Source organism: Paramormyrops kingsleyae, chromosome 5, assembly GCF_048594095.1.
Source record: "Paramormyrops kingsleyae isolate MSU_618 chromosome 5, PKINGS_0.4, whole genome shotgun sequence".
In the NCBI taxonomy this organism is placed as follows: domain Eukaryota; kingdom Metazoa; phylum Chordata; class Actinopteri; order Osteoglossiformes; family Mormyridae; genus Paramormyrops; species Paramormyrops kingsleyae.
Window position 1 is genome coordinate 13,950,056 of NC_132801.1, and position 18,000 is coordinate 13,968,055.

General features: G+C 41.8%; 1 protein-coding gene across 9 annotated transcripts in view; it reads left to right on the plus strand.

Annotated features, from left to right (window-relative positions):
* Positions 1-2,208: 2,208 nt before the first annotated feature.
* LOC111848524 (caskin-2-like) overlaps positions 2,209-18,000 on the plus strand; it is a 55,556-nt gene continuing 39,764 nt past the window's right edge. For 7 of the 9 annotated variants that reach the window (XM_072712195.1, XM_072712197.1, XM_072712198.1 and 4 more), the window contains exons 1-2: positions 2,247-2,567; positions 4,507-4,930. In XM_072712195.1, the coding sequence (XP_072568296.1) occupies positions 4,837-4,930 (94 nt within the window). In that variant the 5' untranslated portion in view covers positions 2,247-2,567; positions 4,507-4,836. Of the gene's footprint in view, positions 2,568-4,244; positions 4,332-4,506; positions 4,931-18,000 lie in introns of those variants that run through there. The other 2 variants (XM_072712193.1, XM_072712194.1) reach the window with 2 other exon arrangements.

Sequence of the window (18,000 nt, forward strand, 5' to 3'; positions counted from 1 at the left end):
TCATTTCCTCAGGAATGTTTAAGCAGAGTATGTAACAGAAGTAACTGTTCCATGTATAGAATTTTTCCTCTACCATGTGCCACACAGTTAAAACTTCTTTATATTTGTTGGATATATTCATATTATTCGCACATGTTTCAGAAATATAAAACATTCTTTCCAGTTTTTATGGCAAAGACTCAAAAGGGCAATACTTACCCAAAGCATATTATATAATAACTACAGGACATAAAAACAGTATTTATGTGTTATGCTTACTCTGAGGTTGTGTTTGCCATTTACAATAGTTTTGAGAAACATCTCTCCCTCAAGGAAAAGCACCACAGATTTGTAATATTTTATTTCCAAAAACAGAACAAAAAAATTCTGAGATAGACTGCTTCATGTGTTTTGAAGAGCTTCATCCATTTGTGAATTGTTTTTGCACCTGTCTGTTAGCTAAAGGTTGGAGAAAATTTAGAGCCAAAGAATCACTCTCATGAGCCAGATCATTTTTCATCCTTATCTTTTTTTTTGGTGAAGACAGTTCGCAAAATAAACACCACAGGCTATAGTTTTATGGCCACATCTGTAGTTTTCCTGTAGCTATTCCCCAACAGTGAATGTTTTTTTCCAGAAAAAAATCTTTATCCCAAAGACCATCTAAAAAGAAAAAAAAAATTAGTGATCTTCGTTACCGTTGTTTGTTCAGCTTTCCTTGTTCAAATATTGAAGAATGCTTGTGTGAATAAACAAGAAGCTTGTCATAAACTATTTAAGTCAGTTACTCCATCAATTCATTTTCCATTACCCACTGATACTATATTGGGTAGTAGTGATCTTGAAGCCCACCTCAGAAAACACAGCCAAGAAAGTGGACACCCTGTATGAGATGCCAGTCCATTATATATAAGGCATTCAGTCACACACTAATCAAGACACTAGATCACATAAAGCACATGTTTTGTACCAAGGCTGAAGCTGGAATACAGGAAAAAAAACTGTGTGATCACTGGGAGAACATGCAAACTCTGCAAATTCTACTTAAATACACAGAACCAAGACAGAAATTTAACCCACAGACCTGGAGGTGTGAGGCCACATGGCCATATTTTCCAGTACATTTTTCCTGGAAATGATGGTTCAGTGATTTAAGTCAGGGAACATAATCCAAGTATATAGTTATTAGACCCCAAAAGCACTATGGAGATGCATGTTTGTAAGAACCGCAGTGTTCAGAATGGTGGCCCAGCCAGTACAGTAGTCCAAAAGTTCAGCACATTATAAAAATGCAGAAAAAAATACACGCACAAAACTCAAAAACATTGAGAAAAAGTATTTTTTCTTTCTTTCGATAAAAGTACCGCGCAGCATAGTGGTTCAGTGGGTAGTGCAGCTGCCTGGATTGGGGATTCAAATCCCACCTCTGTTCTGTTTGTGTGGAGTTTGTTATCCCTGTATTGTGCAAGTTTCTTGTGGATGCTCTGGTTTCTTCCCCACAGCCCAATAACATGCAATGGCTGGGTGCCCCCCAGCTGTATGCCCTATTTTTATTTTCATTATTATCTTGATATACTGGATACCTAAATTACAAATACTGCCCGCCCCGCATGTGCTCTGTATGCTGTCTCGCCATATTGTGTTGGTTATATTCTGAAGTCTTAAAACTAATTGACGTCGCTATTTTTCTTCCGCGTCTCAGACTTTAGTCCATTGCAATTGCTGACAAGATTTGGAGTTAACCGCGATAAACATTCATCTATACCACGCAAAAACGAAACTAAAAGGCAACGATGCTGATTAACCACTAGATGTCACCAAAAGGATAGTTTCCTACATTTACTGCAAGAGATCAACTAGAATCCAACACTTTAACATAAATTATCTTGAAGTTGTTTGTTAGGTATTAATTTAGCATCAGCCTACTCAACAAAAGAAATAGTGATACAAGAATACAGAAGAATACAGAAGAAAACCTACATAGACTGCGAACTTTTGTAAATTATACCATGACAGTTAAATTTTAGGTTCATTTTTCATAGTCGCAGGCAACAAAGGGACGCTCAAGGCAGGTAGACTAACATGAAAATGTATCAAATTTCATGATATTAGAAATATCCCAAGGAATTCGATGCAGATCAAAACAGCACAACAGACAGTCCGTCAGAAAGCCCAGCTTTTACTTTTGTCAAGGTATGCCCTCTTCTTCGGGCGGAGGGGGCGGGACCTAACGGAGGGGACGCGCCTCTCTGATTGGAGGAGATACCGGGCCGGTGGCCGCTCCTGGGGTTGAACTCGGAGTTTCATCACGGCGAAGTCGTGGTTGGTTGTTGCCACTTTGTCAAATTTAATAGTTTACGGAAAAAAACGGACCTGTGATTAACGGTGTGATATTTTTTGCGTCAGAAATGATGTGACTGAACTTCCATGGATTGTTTGCGAAGCGAGCTCGCCAGAAAGCCGACCGCAGCGATTAACGAACTTGTCTCGAGCGGACGGGACGGTCCTGAAAAGCACCTTGACGCGCCTGTCTACCTTGTTAGCTCGCCGGCTAATCGGCATTTTGAAATGTCCCAGCCGACAGGAAGGTGAGACTTTCAAACAACATCTCGGGGTAGAAAACCAACGTGGCTTAAGCTTTATCCAGTGTGGACTGTACTTGTGTTGTTTTTTTAGTCGTTAAATCCCTTGGCGTTACTCTTTGAGCTAGCTGGCCGTTTTGGTGTCCACAGTCGTACTAGGGATTGCCTATGTAGACTTTTCCTTACTGCAGAAGGATGGAAAGTGTCCAAAACAGTGACTGTGACTCATTTAGTTGTTTAACAAGGTCCATAATTTTGTTCTGGATAACTTTCTCCAGGTAAAGGCTGATCTCTTCATTGGTACGCTCAGCATCTGTCGGTCCAGAAAAGCACAGTATGTTTTGTGCACATTTAGTCGCTGGAGTATGATGGATTCATATAAAAGGGTTTACATTAGCTTTGGTTTTATGGACATAAATCTTGTGGGTCACGCGGCTTTTAATTTTCTTCCCACCTGTTTGTTTGTAGTTAATTATCTCACACGTCTTGTACAGGTGATTTATAAGTTACGATACATTTACTCGTGTGGTGATTGCGACTATGATGGAAAATGAATGACATCGCTAACCAAAAATGATTTCTAATGAATCAATGTTCATTACACAGTAAATATCTGATCGTGAGCTGCATTGCAGTGTGAAGGAAGACTGCCTTCCTACTTTTATGTCTGTTTTTTCTGAGAGACTACTGTAGTCTGCTTCATTGAAAGTTACATATGATTTATTAGCAAAATGTAGCTCGGTACTAAAATCAAAACGGCAACTCTTGGTCCGATGCGTTGTGAACCTTTTTTTATAAAAGTTTTTCTTTGGTTTTTCATTTACGAAGTCGTGCACAAAATATACCAGGAACAAATACTTCAAGTAACTAACCGAAAGAACGGGGTATTATGTCCTTTTCTAACCTGTTAAATAAATAAATAAATTATATATAAAATATATTACATGAGTTTGAGCTTACTTATAAACATGCACACAATGAACGACTATATGTTAGCACTCACTACGTAGGGCATCTTTATCATGTAAATATTACAGAAAGAGGGGTAGTATTTACTCAAGGAAAGGTGGAACACAGGACTACTGTTGCTGGAAAAATTACCGATCTGGTTTTATACACTCTTTGTTCTTTTATGGGTGTGTAAGCAGACGCTGACAAGTTATATAATGTGGTAGCAGGAGATTACAAAGTGCAGCTGAGTGCAGACGCCCCGGACAGCTCCTTTTAAGTGCATAGTTAGGTCAGGCTTGATGAGCCCCATGCATCTTTGAAAAACAGAAGTCAGAGTTGTCTTGGGGCTGACTGTTGTCTGTTTTCTACTGGCTGAATGCAGGAAACTCCCAGTGAGTGACCTCCCTATATCTCCCAAAGTACTCAGGCAGTTTGTAATAGTCTTGTTTTTGAATATGTGAACTCCTGTTTTGATAGATAGGCGTGGAGGATCTGGTTCCTCCAGACCCCTGTTGCCGTGAGAACTTGATGGAGACCTTCATTTGATCTTTGATCATCTCTCTACACTAATTTGCTGACAGAATGTTGGAAACTTCAGCAGGATATTATTCTCGAACACTTTGTTCATGTTCCCCACAGTGAACAATTGAGGCTGAGTGAACTGGTCACTGCAGCGGGCTTCCTGCAGGAAAGGAGAGTGCTCTGTGCGAATGCTGGGCATGATGCCAACTTCCTTTTACAGTGATGATTACTCCTTCGGTCAATTTCCAAACAGATTGGGCAAATAGGATGGAAGTTAGCTGTGAACATGATTTCTGGGTAGTTTTTTCCCCGTTATAGTTCATGGTATTTTTAGACATTGTTTAACCTTTCATTCCATATTACAGTGGTGGAAGACATTGCAATGACTGCTGTCTGGTTCACTGCTGGTCTCATTGCTGATGTTGGATTTATGGCATTGCATTGATGGCTCTTTTTGTTTCTTTTTCTTTAGGTTTTGCCATGGATATTAAACTGCCTTGAAGGTGAGCTGAAGCAACAGTCTGGAAAGAGAAAGAAACTGAGGCCAAATCAGCATCTTTACAGTGTTATCCACATAACAGGAGGACTGAGAGCTGGCATCCACTGCTGATGTGACAGGGTGATTTCAGGCTCCACCGTCACATCCATTACAAGCTCCTCGGCAGCTGTTCTGCGATCCATAGGCGTAGTTGCCAGGCCCCGCTTCTCTGGATTTAATGAGGGGCCTATGCAAGATGGCCTCTTGAGGTGACGAGAGGGGCATCACACAACTGTGATTAGTGACCTTCAGGGAACGGGAACCATGGGCAAGGAGCAGGAGCTCCTGCAGGCGGTCAAGAATGGAGACCTGCCCTCCGCCCAGAAGCTGGTGGCAAAGGTGAAGGCCAGTCGCAGCAGTGAGTCTTCATGCTTCTTATTTTCAAAAGGAAATGACTGTTAACTTATTGGGCTATTTTGTCGTGGAAGTTTATCTTACTCTATCACATATGATAACTTTAATAGCAAGGGAATAGATTAATGTCAAAACACTTAGTTAAAGACATGTGTCCAAGACAACTAAATGAAGGACTGGACTGTTTTTACCTCTTTATTATTCTGTTCGTGCTCTTGACCTAGTTAAAACTTAGAGTGACAGAAAGTATACTAATTCCATAGTCCTGAACTAAAATCAATCTTAACTACCAGAAAGTTAATTGAATGTTGGGCGTTTGGCAGTGATTAGATATGAGATGTGTTGATTTATCACAGTGCAGACAGGTGGTCTATGTGTGGAATGTCATGCCTGCCAACTTAAATCTCTTCTGTTTGTATCCTAGGTGTATCAATACTCTTAAATCCATGTGTGAATACTTTCATTTTGTTAATTAGGCTCCTCAAGGGAAACTATAATACTCTTCCTGACAACGTTTGTCACTCATCATTGTCATGTCAGAAGTTGAGTAATGAATGTTCAGTGGGCTGCACATAAATACTTTGACAAGAGCATCTGAAATGAATGATTATGAACGTACACATGAGCAACCTAGACTGTAAATGTGAAATATTTATTCAACTTTCTATTCTCGAAAATCAGCGCGAGATTTGTGATTGGAGCCAGCCAGCCAGCAGGCATGGGGTTCCTCTTCTCGGAAACTGAGGTTGTCCTCTATCCTTTAACCTCTGATGTGCTAGCCTCGGGGAGGGCTGGACTAGGAGGGGAGTGTCCCATTTACACCACCCAGTTCCCTGAAAGGGTCGGTGGCTCTGATTGTTGCGGACTACCCTTTGATCTGCTGGTGAGGGACAGGACCCTTTATGCTCTTTGCTCACTGGCTATTGGACGGCCCCCACACACATCTGCTCCACACCCACTAGTGCAATCATCATTCCCATTCTTAAGTATACAGGGATATGCAGGATTAGAGACCTTGGTGGGATCTACATGTGTGCGCAGGAAAAGCAATTCCTGCATTATTTATGTGCCAAGGATGTGAAATTTGATAATGGTGCAAATTTATTATTAAAATCTGTAATATTACTTGTAACAATTTGATACTGACAGATTCAACAGATAGTACTGTCTGGTGTTATCTAAAAGACAAATCTCAATTTAAACTTGTATAAACTCTGAAAAGTGGCCAGATTATCAATAAATAGATGGCTGAATCCTTATCTTTGTTCTAGAAGCTTTTTTGGTTTTTGTGCCTCTGCGCTCTTCTTTCATTCTGCACTCAGAAGTTGTTCTTTTCTCAGTGTGGAGTGTTAAAGGTTAGCCATGGTCATGTGGGGAGGGGGAAAATAATCTTACTTTATTGAAGTAAGTGTTTGTAAACTCAGGTTTGCCTTTGAGCAATCATTTCCAAGGCTCCCACTTTAGAAAGCACTTAAAGTGATCTGAGTTGAGAATAAAGGCTACAAACTGGAGTATTGGTGAAAGAGGGAGTCTGAGTTTATTTTGGCAGTTGTTTCTCCATACCTGAACCAATTCCCCCACTTATGTCTCCACCTTCTGAAGGGTGCTGGTATCGTAAATGGTTGTCAGTGGCATTTGGCGCATGGCATTAAAGCCTAGTGACGGAGCAAGCAGCACTGGGGTGGGTCTGCCACCCTCAGCTATGGCCTAGGCTGAACACCTGCTGTTTGCTATTCTCAGCCTTGTAGCTGTGCCAGCTGCCCCCCTCCATCCTAACCCCCCACTTGGCCAGATGAAGGCTGATTGACAACCCAGATGAGAGGGGAAAGCAGGGGATGCAAAGAGCTAGCTTGACAAGTAGTCCTACGTGAAGTTTGTGGAAGGGGGTATCAGGTCATGAGTGGTCCTTTAAAAAGTCATTGTTTAGGGTTGGTATCTGTAATGAACTGAGGTTAATGTAGGATGACCTGCAAAAAGCTCTGCTGGAGGCCTGCCATCATGCAGCCAAAATGGGTCTGCGAGTAAAAACTAAGCCCCATGAGAAAAGTGGCCATTCAGAGGCACTGAAACCTCATCAGCAGTTAGAACCTCCACTGCAAACTGTTCTGCCATGTGTGAATGATAACTGTTTGCTGAGAAAGCACATTTTAATCCAGGATATATCACATACACTCAGTGACCACTTCATTAGATATCCTAGGGTAGGGCCACTTTCTGTCTCCAGATCCAAGCTTTGCATTTGGAGATGCCTTTCTGCACACTACTGCTGTAGTGAGTTGTTATTTTTGGACATTTGACCTTCTGTGGACAATTCTGTGGAAACACTTTAGTGGGTGAACATACTAAGGGGGTGGCTGTTTCTAAGATGCTGGAACCACCACGTGTGGCAACAATGATCACACCACAGAAATCATTTGGATCACGTCTTAGCTGAGCTAATGTATACTAACATAGTTGAACACTTCTGAAGTGTTTAACCCTGTCTGCATACTTTGTGTATATTCAATTGTAATGGCATGGTTTACCATTTGAGTTAATGAGCAGGTGCACCTAATAAAGTGGCCAATGAGTGTACAGTATGTTTATTTAGCTTTAACAATGTAAGTTCACTTGTTCCCTCACTAAGACACTGTTGCATATATTTTGATTTAGTTTAACATATTAGGAGATGGAGCTAACCCACTGCTGTTTCAATAGTCTAGTCTTGCTGCTATCAGTGTGTAACTGTATGCTTAAGATGGTTACAAAGGTCATTTGGAAAAACAACACCTGGAGGGTCTCTGCAAATAATGACTGAGCCCAGTCTTTATATCTGTCATAATTCTATATACTAACCACATATTGTGTGCCCTGCGTCATGCAATGGGTCAGCTAATGGGCACTATTTTTAACTATCCCCTTTACATTGAACACATGAAAAATATATTTTCTTAAGTGGAACTCCAAGAATGCTCATGGATTCCTTTAAATATATAAGCATCTCATATATATTTTTTTCTCTCCGTTCTCTGTAAGGTACCTGCAGTCTGACTTTAACCACCCCTCCATCTTTGTAGAGTCCCATGTTCTGATGAGAATCAGTCTGTGGTTTCATTTCAGTGTTTTGTCACACACACACACACACACACACACACACACACACACACACACACACACACACACACACACACACACACACACACACACACTCTAGATCTGCCCTGACAGTAGGAAGCCTGGCTTCTCACTTAGCCCCTTGCTCGCCCTCTCTTGGTCTCTGGAGGTCAACTCTGTTTACACCCCATGATGGACCATTATATCTCATCCAGTGAATTGCCTGACTGCTCTTCCAGTATGTCTGACACACTCTTGGCATGCTTTGTCTCCCCAACCCTCATAATCTTATCATTTATTTTGTCTAAGTCCTTGTAGAAATGATCTGATAGGACACTTAGGATGCTGGATATTGAAATTAACATGCACACTGAATATAACAGTGATCTGGCTATATATTTTTTTCTGCGAAATCAATATTCGATTACAAAACGATTCCTTTCAAAAAATTGCAAATTTCAAATGGGAGTAGTATAATTGTGTTATTTATGCAAATAAACTTTCACATTTGGATACATCATGCCTTGTTTAATGTTGTCATGGCTGTGCCCTGAATCCCAGGTGAAACTCCAGTATTACATTTTAACAGGTGAGCATAAAGCTTAGCTAATTAGTGAGGTTCATTTTATGGCCTGTTTTTAAGTTTGATGCCTTGTGTTAAGTTGCTTTTGAGTTCTGTGCTATTGACCATATTGATGTTTACTATTGGTTTGGAAGGTTAAAGCAATTGAAGTCTGGCTGATGCAGGCCACCTGGGGTCCACTTAAATATTCACATATATGCCAAAAGCTGGCCTTTCTTGCAGCTGGTGCAGGAGTTGACCTCCAGATGCAGGAATCTGCAAAAAGGTTAAAGCTTGATAAAGCTTTTGGAATCCAGCATTACTCCCCTTTTGATAAAGTCCCCAGACATAAAATGCCACAAATCCCATTGTTTTTAAATGTACACAGTAGTTTCCACACCCTGAAATTGTTTGTTGTTCTGTGAGAACAATAGCCAAATCTCAAAGGTAACAAAATGTGGAAACAAGGGCTGAGAACTTGGCACCTGACCTCACAAAAATGGAATCTTTAGTTGAAACAGAACCTACTGAAACGAAACACTAAGTTTTCCTGACATTTTCTCTGTAGCCGCAGGCTCTCGTGTCTCGCTTATATTTCTCAGACTGAAAAAGGATCCTAGTAACTTTGCACCAGCTGTTGTCATACCAATGAGCTGGTCAGAGGTGGTGCTTGCTAAAGTTTGTAAATTAGTATCATTTTTAAAAAAGTATGCCATCAAGGACAGATCATATTAAAAAGACTAGGCCAGCAATTCCGGATGCTCACCTTTCTCATAGTTCAAAAACCAAACAAATGTGATTGATGTGGTGTTGAATTGTTTTTTTTGCATGTTTTTCCCCCTAAGATACCCAGGGGTGTCTAAGGAGGGGTTTGTGAACCACTACAAAGTGTGAAGAAACAGCCTTATTGCTTCCTCAAGTTAGTGAAAAGTTTTGTGAAAATTTGATTAGGACAAGCCCTTCCATGTGTTCTTCAATAAACATAGAAGTAAGACTTAAAAAAGCTGTTATTGAGTGCTTAACTGGTTAGTGTTGTTGATCAAGGCTAATTATTTTTAGAGCCCTGAGGGAATGAGGCCCGCAAGGCCTTAGACTGTGGACTGTTGCTCCCGAGCAAGTTTTCTTGCTTTGTGGTCAGGTCTCAGAGTGATGAGTACTCACTACACCTGATTTAGTTTCTGCTCTGGTGCTGTTCGTTTCCAGCACTTTTGAACGAGATCTGCCAAGCGGACCCACCCTGCTGCTTTGCATACCTCCAGGTGCTGTTCCGGTCAGTGCCGTTGGTTATGTAATTGCAGGTATGGAGTTTTTTATGTTTAACACCATTAAAAACGGCAAGTGTAGCAGTGTGTAATTTGGCACACCCCGCATGGTCATGGCACCGCTCGTCCCCTATCCCTGGGGTGCCGTGCCAATTTCATATGAGAGCGTCCAGCAGAGTGTGGCACCGATTCCTTTATTATTAAGCACTGATGTTTAGACAGCGCTTGGACAAAGAGCTCCCTATTAATGGCTCATTAGATGCCTGTTGTGTTCCTGCGAAAGGTGGATGGTGCTGGGCTCTGCCCGGCTTTGTGTTGCTGTCCTGGGCGGGGCAGCTGCGAGATGGCTGGGCCACTGACAGGCTCAATGGCTATGAGAGCCCTTGTAAGTGCCAGTGCAGTGACCAGCCCCCCCCACCGCCGCCATTTAATTATTCATTGGTTTAGTAAGGTCTTGTTTAAGCAGTGCAGCACCCCCTTGTGCAAACTTAGCCGACACTAACCTTTGGCAAGCCCTCCGCCCCCTACTCTCTTTGTCTCCCCATCTCTGCAGCTGGCACACCTAGGGTCAGCTTTGGGTTACAAGTTCACGGTTTTCCCAGTCTGTCCAGAAGCAGTTTTAATGCTGTAAACCAGAAATAGGCTTGACGACATTTAAAATGGTACCCTCCTCCTTTTATTCTCAACACTCTACCCCCCTGACGTGGCACCCCCAGGTTTCTTCTCTGATCTCTTTTAGTGTTTCTCTGTAAATGCTTCCCACCATCACTCCATCTTCTCGAGTGAGTGGGACACTGCTGCAGAACACATTAAGTACACCTAAGATCAGGCTCTGTTTATTCATGATAACGCATGCGGTCGCCAGATCAGAATGCTTCCCATTCCCAAACTCTTGTGGAGTACAGTGAGCAAGGAGAGTTTGAAGGCCCACTGTTCTTGTTTACATATTTAATGGTCAGTGAACATGTTTAATGGACTTCTCCTTTTTTAACCAGTTTTTTTTCTTCTCTGTGTGGGAAAAAAATTAACTTCAAGTACTGGCCCCTTGCTTAGCCACTCTCTAGAGCAGAACTGACATTACATGTAAAGGTGAAAGGTGAAATAATTTTATATTTATGCTTTTCTTGAATACTCATGTTGATGTTTTAGACACTGATGTAAAAATGTTGTTTAGTGACTTTCGGTAATTGAATAAGATGATTAATCTCCCCTAAAGTTTATTTTGTACTTTTTTCATAAAGAAAACTATTTTTATTTAGATTATTTTCAGTCATCTAAACTGGTATCCACTAAGCTGAATGGTGCATTTCACTTCAGTCTCATGTAGAAACTTCACAACTGAAACACTAGACGTCTCTGAGGATGTCCAAATATGCAAATTTATTTCTCAGAACAGTAATCATATGAATGGTTATACATTTAATTTTATTTCCATATTTCATTATATTTTCCATTTTATTTCAAGATGACTAATTTATCATAGGAGCTGAAGGAAGGGTTCTCCCTATTTAACCCCATTGAGCCACTCTGCTTTTCTGGGGAGCACAGTAGCGGGCAGATGCCAACAGTGTGGGGTCTTGGATACTTTCATTATGTGCTCCCCCCTCCACCCACACACGGCCACATGCCAGATGAAGAACGGTTAATCAGTGGCAGAATTATTCTCCACTGAAGAAATTGCCTGCGATTGAGTTAAAGTCTTTATCATTAAACCACTATGGAGCTTACAACGCGAGTTATTTATTTATATGTGTATTTAATTAAAGATCTGGCAAACTCTGGATTTACAATGACTATTGTTAAAAGTGCTATATAAATACAATTGAATTGAATTGATAATTAAATGTACAGGAGTCATTCCATATCAAATCACCCAGTTTGAGAAAAAATATCCCAGGTCACCCTCTCAGATTCCCCTGAAAAAATTCACAGGTGCTCCTTATATTCATGGAGAAACCCCAAACATTAGGTCTGTATCTCTAATTATTTTGAAACTTCAGTCTTTTGATATTTTAGTTTTATGCATTTTGCCTACTCAACGTTTTGGGTCAGCTTCCAAAATTCATAGCTCCTTCAAATGCCATGTACAGCTTTGAAGCTTTGTAAATAGGCCTAACTTTCTGTAGAATTCAAAAATTCTGAAACTGAACTATGTAATATTTGTGCTTTAGTTGAATTTGTACGGAAGCAAGAGGATGACAACTCATTGGAAGCTTAGCAACAACAAATTTTTGTCAGATCATCTTTAGATATATAAGTATGCATAGTAAAAATATGAAAATGGTGGTCAAATGAGGACATGAAAATGGGCAATTTTGAAAATCAAACACATTTAAAAAAATTGTGACACTCCTGTAAAAGTAATACATATGGTTACTGCATATGCATGGCCCAATATGTGAGGAAAGAAACTGAGGGCTTTATCTAGCATTCTGTATGAACGGGAAGCTCTTAAAAGTGGTGTTGTTTTGAATTTTCAGCCATGTTCAGTGCCATGTTCAGGAGGAGAAGTACATAGGATACAGCTGATTAAATTTTTAATTTCTATTGTTAGCCATATTTGCAAAGCTTCAACTCTGTACATACTAGGGATGTCCCGATCCGATATTGATATCGGAAATAGGTCCGATATCAGCCCAAAAAAATTATATTGGATTATATCGGACTGCGTTAAAAACCTCGGATATAAGCAGTCCGTTCCGCTCTAAACTCCGTTACAGCTATTCTATCCAGCAGCGTCCAGAGCCAGCGTGCAAAGCCCACGTGATCACAACACTGCTTGCTAGCGAAGTAGCAAAGAAAAAGACTGATGTCGGCCGTGTGGCAGTATTTTTCATTAAAGTCCGAAAAAGACAGTGTGGCTCAGTGCAACACTTGTCATGCACAAGTTTCCCGTGGTGGAACAGAACCGGGAAAGTTGAATACGTCCAACCTCATCGTGCATCATACATTCCACACACCGAAATGGCTAAAAGTATTCATGATTTGTGCTGATTATTGTATCGGATTTGTATCGGTATCGGTTAGTACTGAAGGCTGCAATATCGATATCGTATCAGAAGTTAAAACGTTGTATCGGGCCATCCCTAGTACATACCATATCAAGGGAGCTATGAATCACAGTCACAGAGTACTCAACTGGTACCTGAACTATCTCCCTCTGCCCAAAATACAGTCAACAAAATGTAGAAAATTAAATACATTTTTAAAAGTCTGTGTTTTCAAAACTATTACAGATGCAGACTTAATGTTTAAGATTTCTGCATGAGATCTGTGCACCTGTGATATTTTTTTCCAGGGAAATCTAAGAGGGTGACCTAGGACCCTATGGGTGATGTGATATATGAAATGACCCACGGGTTTTAAATTCAGTAGTTCTATCTTTTTATCGTGATGCCTGAATGTCATGGTTCTTTCACAGTTTACATTTGTTTACTAGTTTTTCACTTTTGTTTTATTTTCTTCACTCTGAAGTGAATGATTGTTTTTGCAGGTATTGGAAGAGGGAGAACTTTGCCCTAATGACATGTCATCAAAGTCGTACGTTACAAACAAATTTAGATATGCATAATCTCTCCTTGTGTTCAGTCACAATCTTGTGAGAGAGAGGCCTATTTCCACAGATGTTCAAATGTATTAAGACAGGTCTGTGTGTCCTAGGAAGTTTCCATCTTCAGTGGAGGGTTTGTTTACTATAGAGCTCATGTCTGAAACTTGGGCGGTGTGTGAAATTCTGCATCTAGTTCAGTCACTGGGGTGTGAGTTCAGAACCTGATGCATGAAATGCCTCAGTTACCAGTTAAACAGTCTGGTGGTATATCTTAGTACAAGGGTCACCTTTTTCTTAAAAAAATAAAAAATAAAATTAAAAAAATGCAAAAGACTGGCAGCGTTTCATAAGCAGCTTATGCTGGTCAGGTGTGAAACCAGACTCGTTCTGGAAGAATTTTCAAACTTTGTAAAATAAAATATTAACCTTTGTTTCTTTGGAGTGATAAGTTTGTAATTCTTACCTTGTTTATTGTGAAATTTGTTAGATGGTAAGGAACGTGGAACACATTTAAGTTAATCTTCAGGAAACTTGTGTGAGCAACATGACTTCAGGTTAGTCTTCATTCATATGGTCCTTTTTTCAGCGTTTAGATCTTTTTGTGAAATGTCAAACCAGAAGACAAGCATTCACGTTTTGGGAAAAGCTTGGGTGAAGCAGCATCACAAGTGGATTTCAGAAGTAGATTGTGTGCATGCCATAGATTTGCACAATTTGTTCTGCTTGGTAGAGCAGACAGTTCTGCTTGGGAGCACTTGGAAGTGATATTGTGAACTTGGTCATCTCTGTTCTTCTGTATAGGAGTATATTCTGACTGAGGCCGGTTCCCAGCAGGCCGTTCACGCTGCTATTAATGGGCTTCTTAAGATCTGCTTTTCTTTGTGTGTGTTTTTAATATTTATCTCAGCTGCTTGGCTTTTGCTGCTTCAGTTACTTTGGAAGTATTTTTATTATTTTATGACTATATACAAAACAAGGATTTTAGTAAGTTTTACGAGAGTCTAAGTCGTATTTCTATGGGAATTCCAGCTGGAAATAATTTAATTTCAAAGTCCGATAGACTTTACAGTCAGTGTGTTTTAAGATAAGGTTTGAATTCTCATGAATTCCGCACAGGCATACACTCACGCATGTACCACACAGACGTCACTCTGCCACATAAAGAGAGGTTCACTGCCTTCTCTTATTTAACTGCCTATACATTTTTGCTTCAGCTCTAACTGGCTTTGGCTTGATCATGTTTTCTGTCTTCATGGCTTTTTGTTCTTGAAATTTTGTGGGTATGCATTGAAAATACTCAAATTTTGAAACTGGGAATATGGAATGTTCTAGAAGAAATACCTTTCTCTGCACAGAATTATGAGTTATGAAAATCCTTATAGTTATTCTTATTAAAAGCTAATACATATTATTTAAGCATTTTGCTGCATGAATTACTTCATTATCAGCCTCTACTGGGTAAGCCAATGATAGATGGATGGATGGGCTGGATACATATTGTATTTATTTTTTAAACTTAGGTAATGATTTTGATTCCCAAAATATAAAGAATGACCAAGGAAAGCAAATTTTAGTGGGGGGAAAATTAGTTTTTATGTCTGATCCCATAGCTGTTTCTTGAAAAGAGGGAATTTTCCTGTCACGCTGATTTCTCCACAGAAAAAGCCTGGAATCCTATTTCTAGTGTAATGTAATTTTGCACAGCAGGGAGACCATTACAAAGCAAAGACTACCATGAGAAAAAAGTCTGTTGTTATTATAATTAAAAAAAAAAAAAAAAAAAAAACCTCAAAGCCCTCATGGTAGCTCCCTGGTTCGCAGGTTTGAACTTTTTAAGTTCAGATTCTCTTTCACAGGCCACCTTCCAGATCATTGTTATCCTGTCCTGCAGACTGCCTGAATGGCCATATACTGTCGCAAAGGTACTTTTGAGTTGCTCTGAGAGTGGGAGGGCCAGTGTGTCAAAAGTATTCCACCTGATCTTGCTGTGTTGTGTTGGCCTGCATGCCGTGTTCAGGGGGTGAACAAGTACACCAAAAGTTGATAAAGCAAGAAGAAGTAGAAGAATGGAAGAGATTGATTCTGTGCTCCGGGTCGGTGGGAGTGCGTGTGTCTCTTTCCGCCGTCTGTACTCTCGGCTGTCCCCTGGAGCCATGGCTCAGGCGGTAGCCCCACGGAGGGTGCTGCATCACGCTGAATGAGTGCTTCCTCCCCGATCCCACGCCTTGCCAGTCCAAGGCTGGGCCAGTGCTGGCAGACAAAAGGAGAAGGGCCAGATAAGGAGAGAGGCCTGATGCCATCCCCTCTCCTTTGTGCGGCTCAAAAAAAAAGACAGGGTTTCACTGTGTCTGACCCGGGGAATTGATTTCATGTTTGTGGGTGTCACTGGGGATTATTCTTAGGTGAGAGGAACTTGGTGTAGGATCAGTAGATTGTTGGTTGGCTGGTCCATGCATCCTTGTTTAACTCCACCCTCTTTAGTCACTGGGACACTGGGCCAGCAAAACACCTTACAAATGAATCAAAACATAAGGCAGCTGCCGGCACAAAAGACATCTTTCGATCACCTGACCGTGTTTTCATCAGCTGATTGTTGAGGACATCAGAGGTCAGCTTCGATGAGCCAGGATTAGGCCTGCATTCTCAGGACCTGGGTTTTCCCTGAAACTGCCAGTCAGCTCCCCTGCCTTCCTGCTGCCGGCCACACTGTTGAGGAGGGGGCTGTCTGCAGTGTTCCACTGTTAGCATAAACCAACCTCCCTCAGCCTCCAGCAGCTGGATCAACACCACAGCCGCCAGCTCTGCCCTTCCCGTAGTTTGTCTTCACATCAGCAGCCTAGTAGGCAGCAGATAGATTCCCACCAGTTTTCCAGATATGTTAGTGACTTTGGAGCTGGCTTCCGAAATGCCATTCCTTTTTGGCAGGGCCTCTGAAGTTCCTCAGCTGGCATATTATTCTGTTCTCATGGTCCAGAAGCTCCCTGGAAGCTCTTTTTAGGAAAGAGTGATTGTTGTGCTTTGATATGAATACTGTGAGCCCATGAAGAGTCTGCACTGTTTTCCTAGCTATTGTTCACTTTTTGCTTTAGCAGGCATTCATATTCACAGTGATGTACTGTTCTGCTACAGGATAGTACTGAAGTTAATATTGACCTTTTTACTTAAGTACCAGGCTACTGTGTCGCCTATCAAAATGGGTGCAGCAGAGCCAAATTGGCACCATTGATGCAGAACATACTGCAAAATGCAGAGGCTCTACTTGGAACGAGCACTAGTCTAGCTGCAGCGCATCTTTCACGCTGCCAAGAAGTGGTTAGTAACCTGAACCAACGTTCTGGCAAAGTTTGAGAAGAGAGTGAAACAAAAGACCCGAAGAGACGGGGGCCCTTCTGTGATGAGAAGGTCCGCTTCAGTAAGGCTGTTAGGGTGAAAGTGGGAGGGCTTGATGATGACTTTCCTGAAGCGCAGAGAGGCAGCTTTCACCTCATTGCACACTGAGCTGGGTTCCCAATTTCCCACAGAAGAGGATGTTTATAAAAGCAGGGGAGAGGCTGTATTCTAAGGTGAAGTGGTGTTAAGGCAGGACATGCATGACTGCAGGAGAGGATGGTCTTCACTTCATAGAAGCAGTGAGATGGCAAAGGGGTTGAGGAGGCAGACAGATGAAGGTGGATGGGGTTGTGAAGATGGGCCGTGTGGTGGCTGCGGAAAGCCCAGGCTGGACGGGCTTTCTGTGAAAGGAGTTTGCTGCACGTGAGCGCTGTGTGCGTGTGGTGGGAGTTTGGTCGGGGGGGTGGGGGGGTACAACGTCTTCACAAGGCTGCTATTGTGCTCCCTGGCATTTGCGACTGAGCCTAATTGCTGCGCTCGGCATTCGGCTCCAGCAGCGTCCCCGCGGAGATTTAGGCCGGTGGAAGCTGCAACGCGTGACGGCACAACAGCATGCGCACCCCTCATGTCTGATGACAGGGATGCTGAGTTTTAAGTCATTATTTAAAAAATACCTGATTAAATTGACAATTTTTACAATAGTAGTAATGTCTGAAAATAAGTTTGGTTTTGCCAGTCATTTAGCCAGGACTGGCGCATGGTTGGCATCTGTGGCTGGAAGCACCAGGCATGGTATTGTGCTTGATGAATGTAGCAGGCGGAGAAGGAAGTCACATTACGACCGCAGAGGTCAGTGGGTACAAATAATATTTGTGTGAGGAAATTAGCTTCTAGCTAAGGTTGTGTCTTGGGGGGGCGGGGGGTGCAGAAAGTGCCTTGTAATATTTGTCTGATTAACCGCAGAAAAAGCAGGTGAAGTGACCTGTGACCCATATAATTACTTGGGACTGAGACGGCCTGCATTAGCACACCCCCTGGTGTATTTTCCTGTCTGAGATGACATGTATCTCATATTGCCGCATTTGTCCCGTGCAAGATTAAATATCTAATTTCCCCCCTGGGGCCAGCTGTGACAGACTGGCGTGAGGAAACCGCAGGCTCACCAGGATTGGTGGGCCCCAGTGTTCATGCAGATTCCCCCCTGGGCAGGGCCCTAGACAGACCAGTGGACGAGCAAAGTGGGCCAATGAGCTTGAGGGCCAGATTGACCTTCCTGT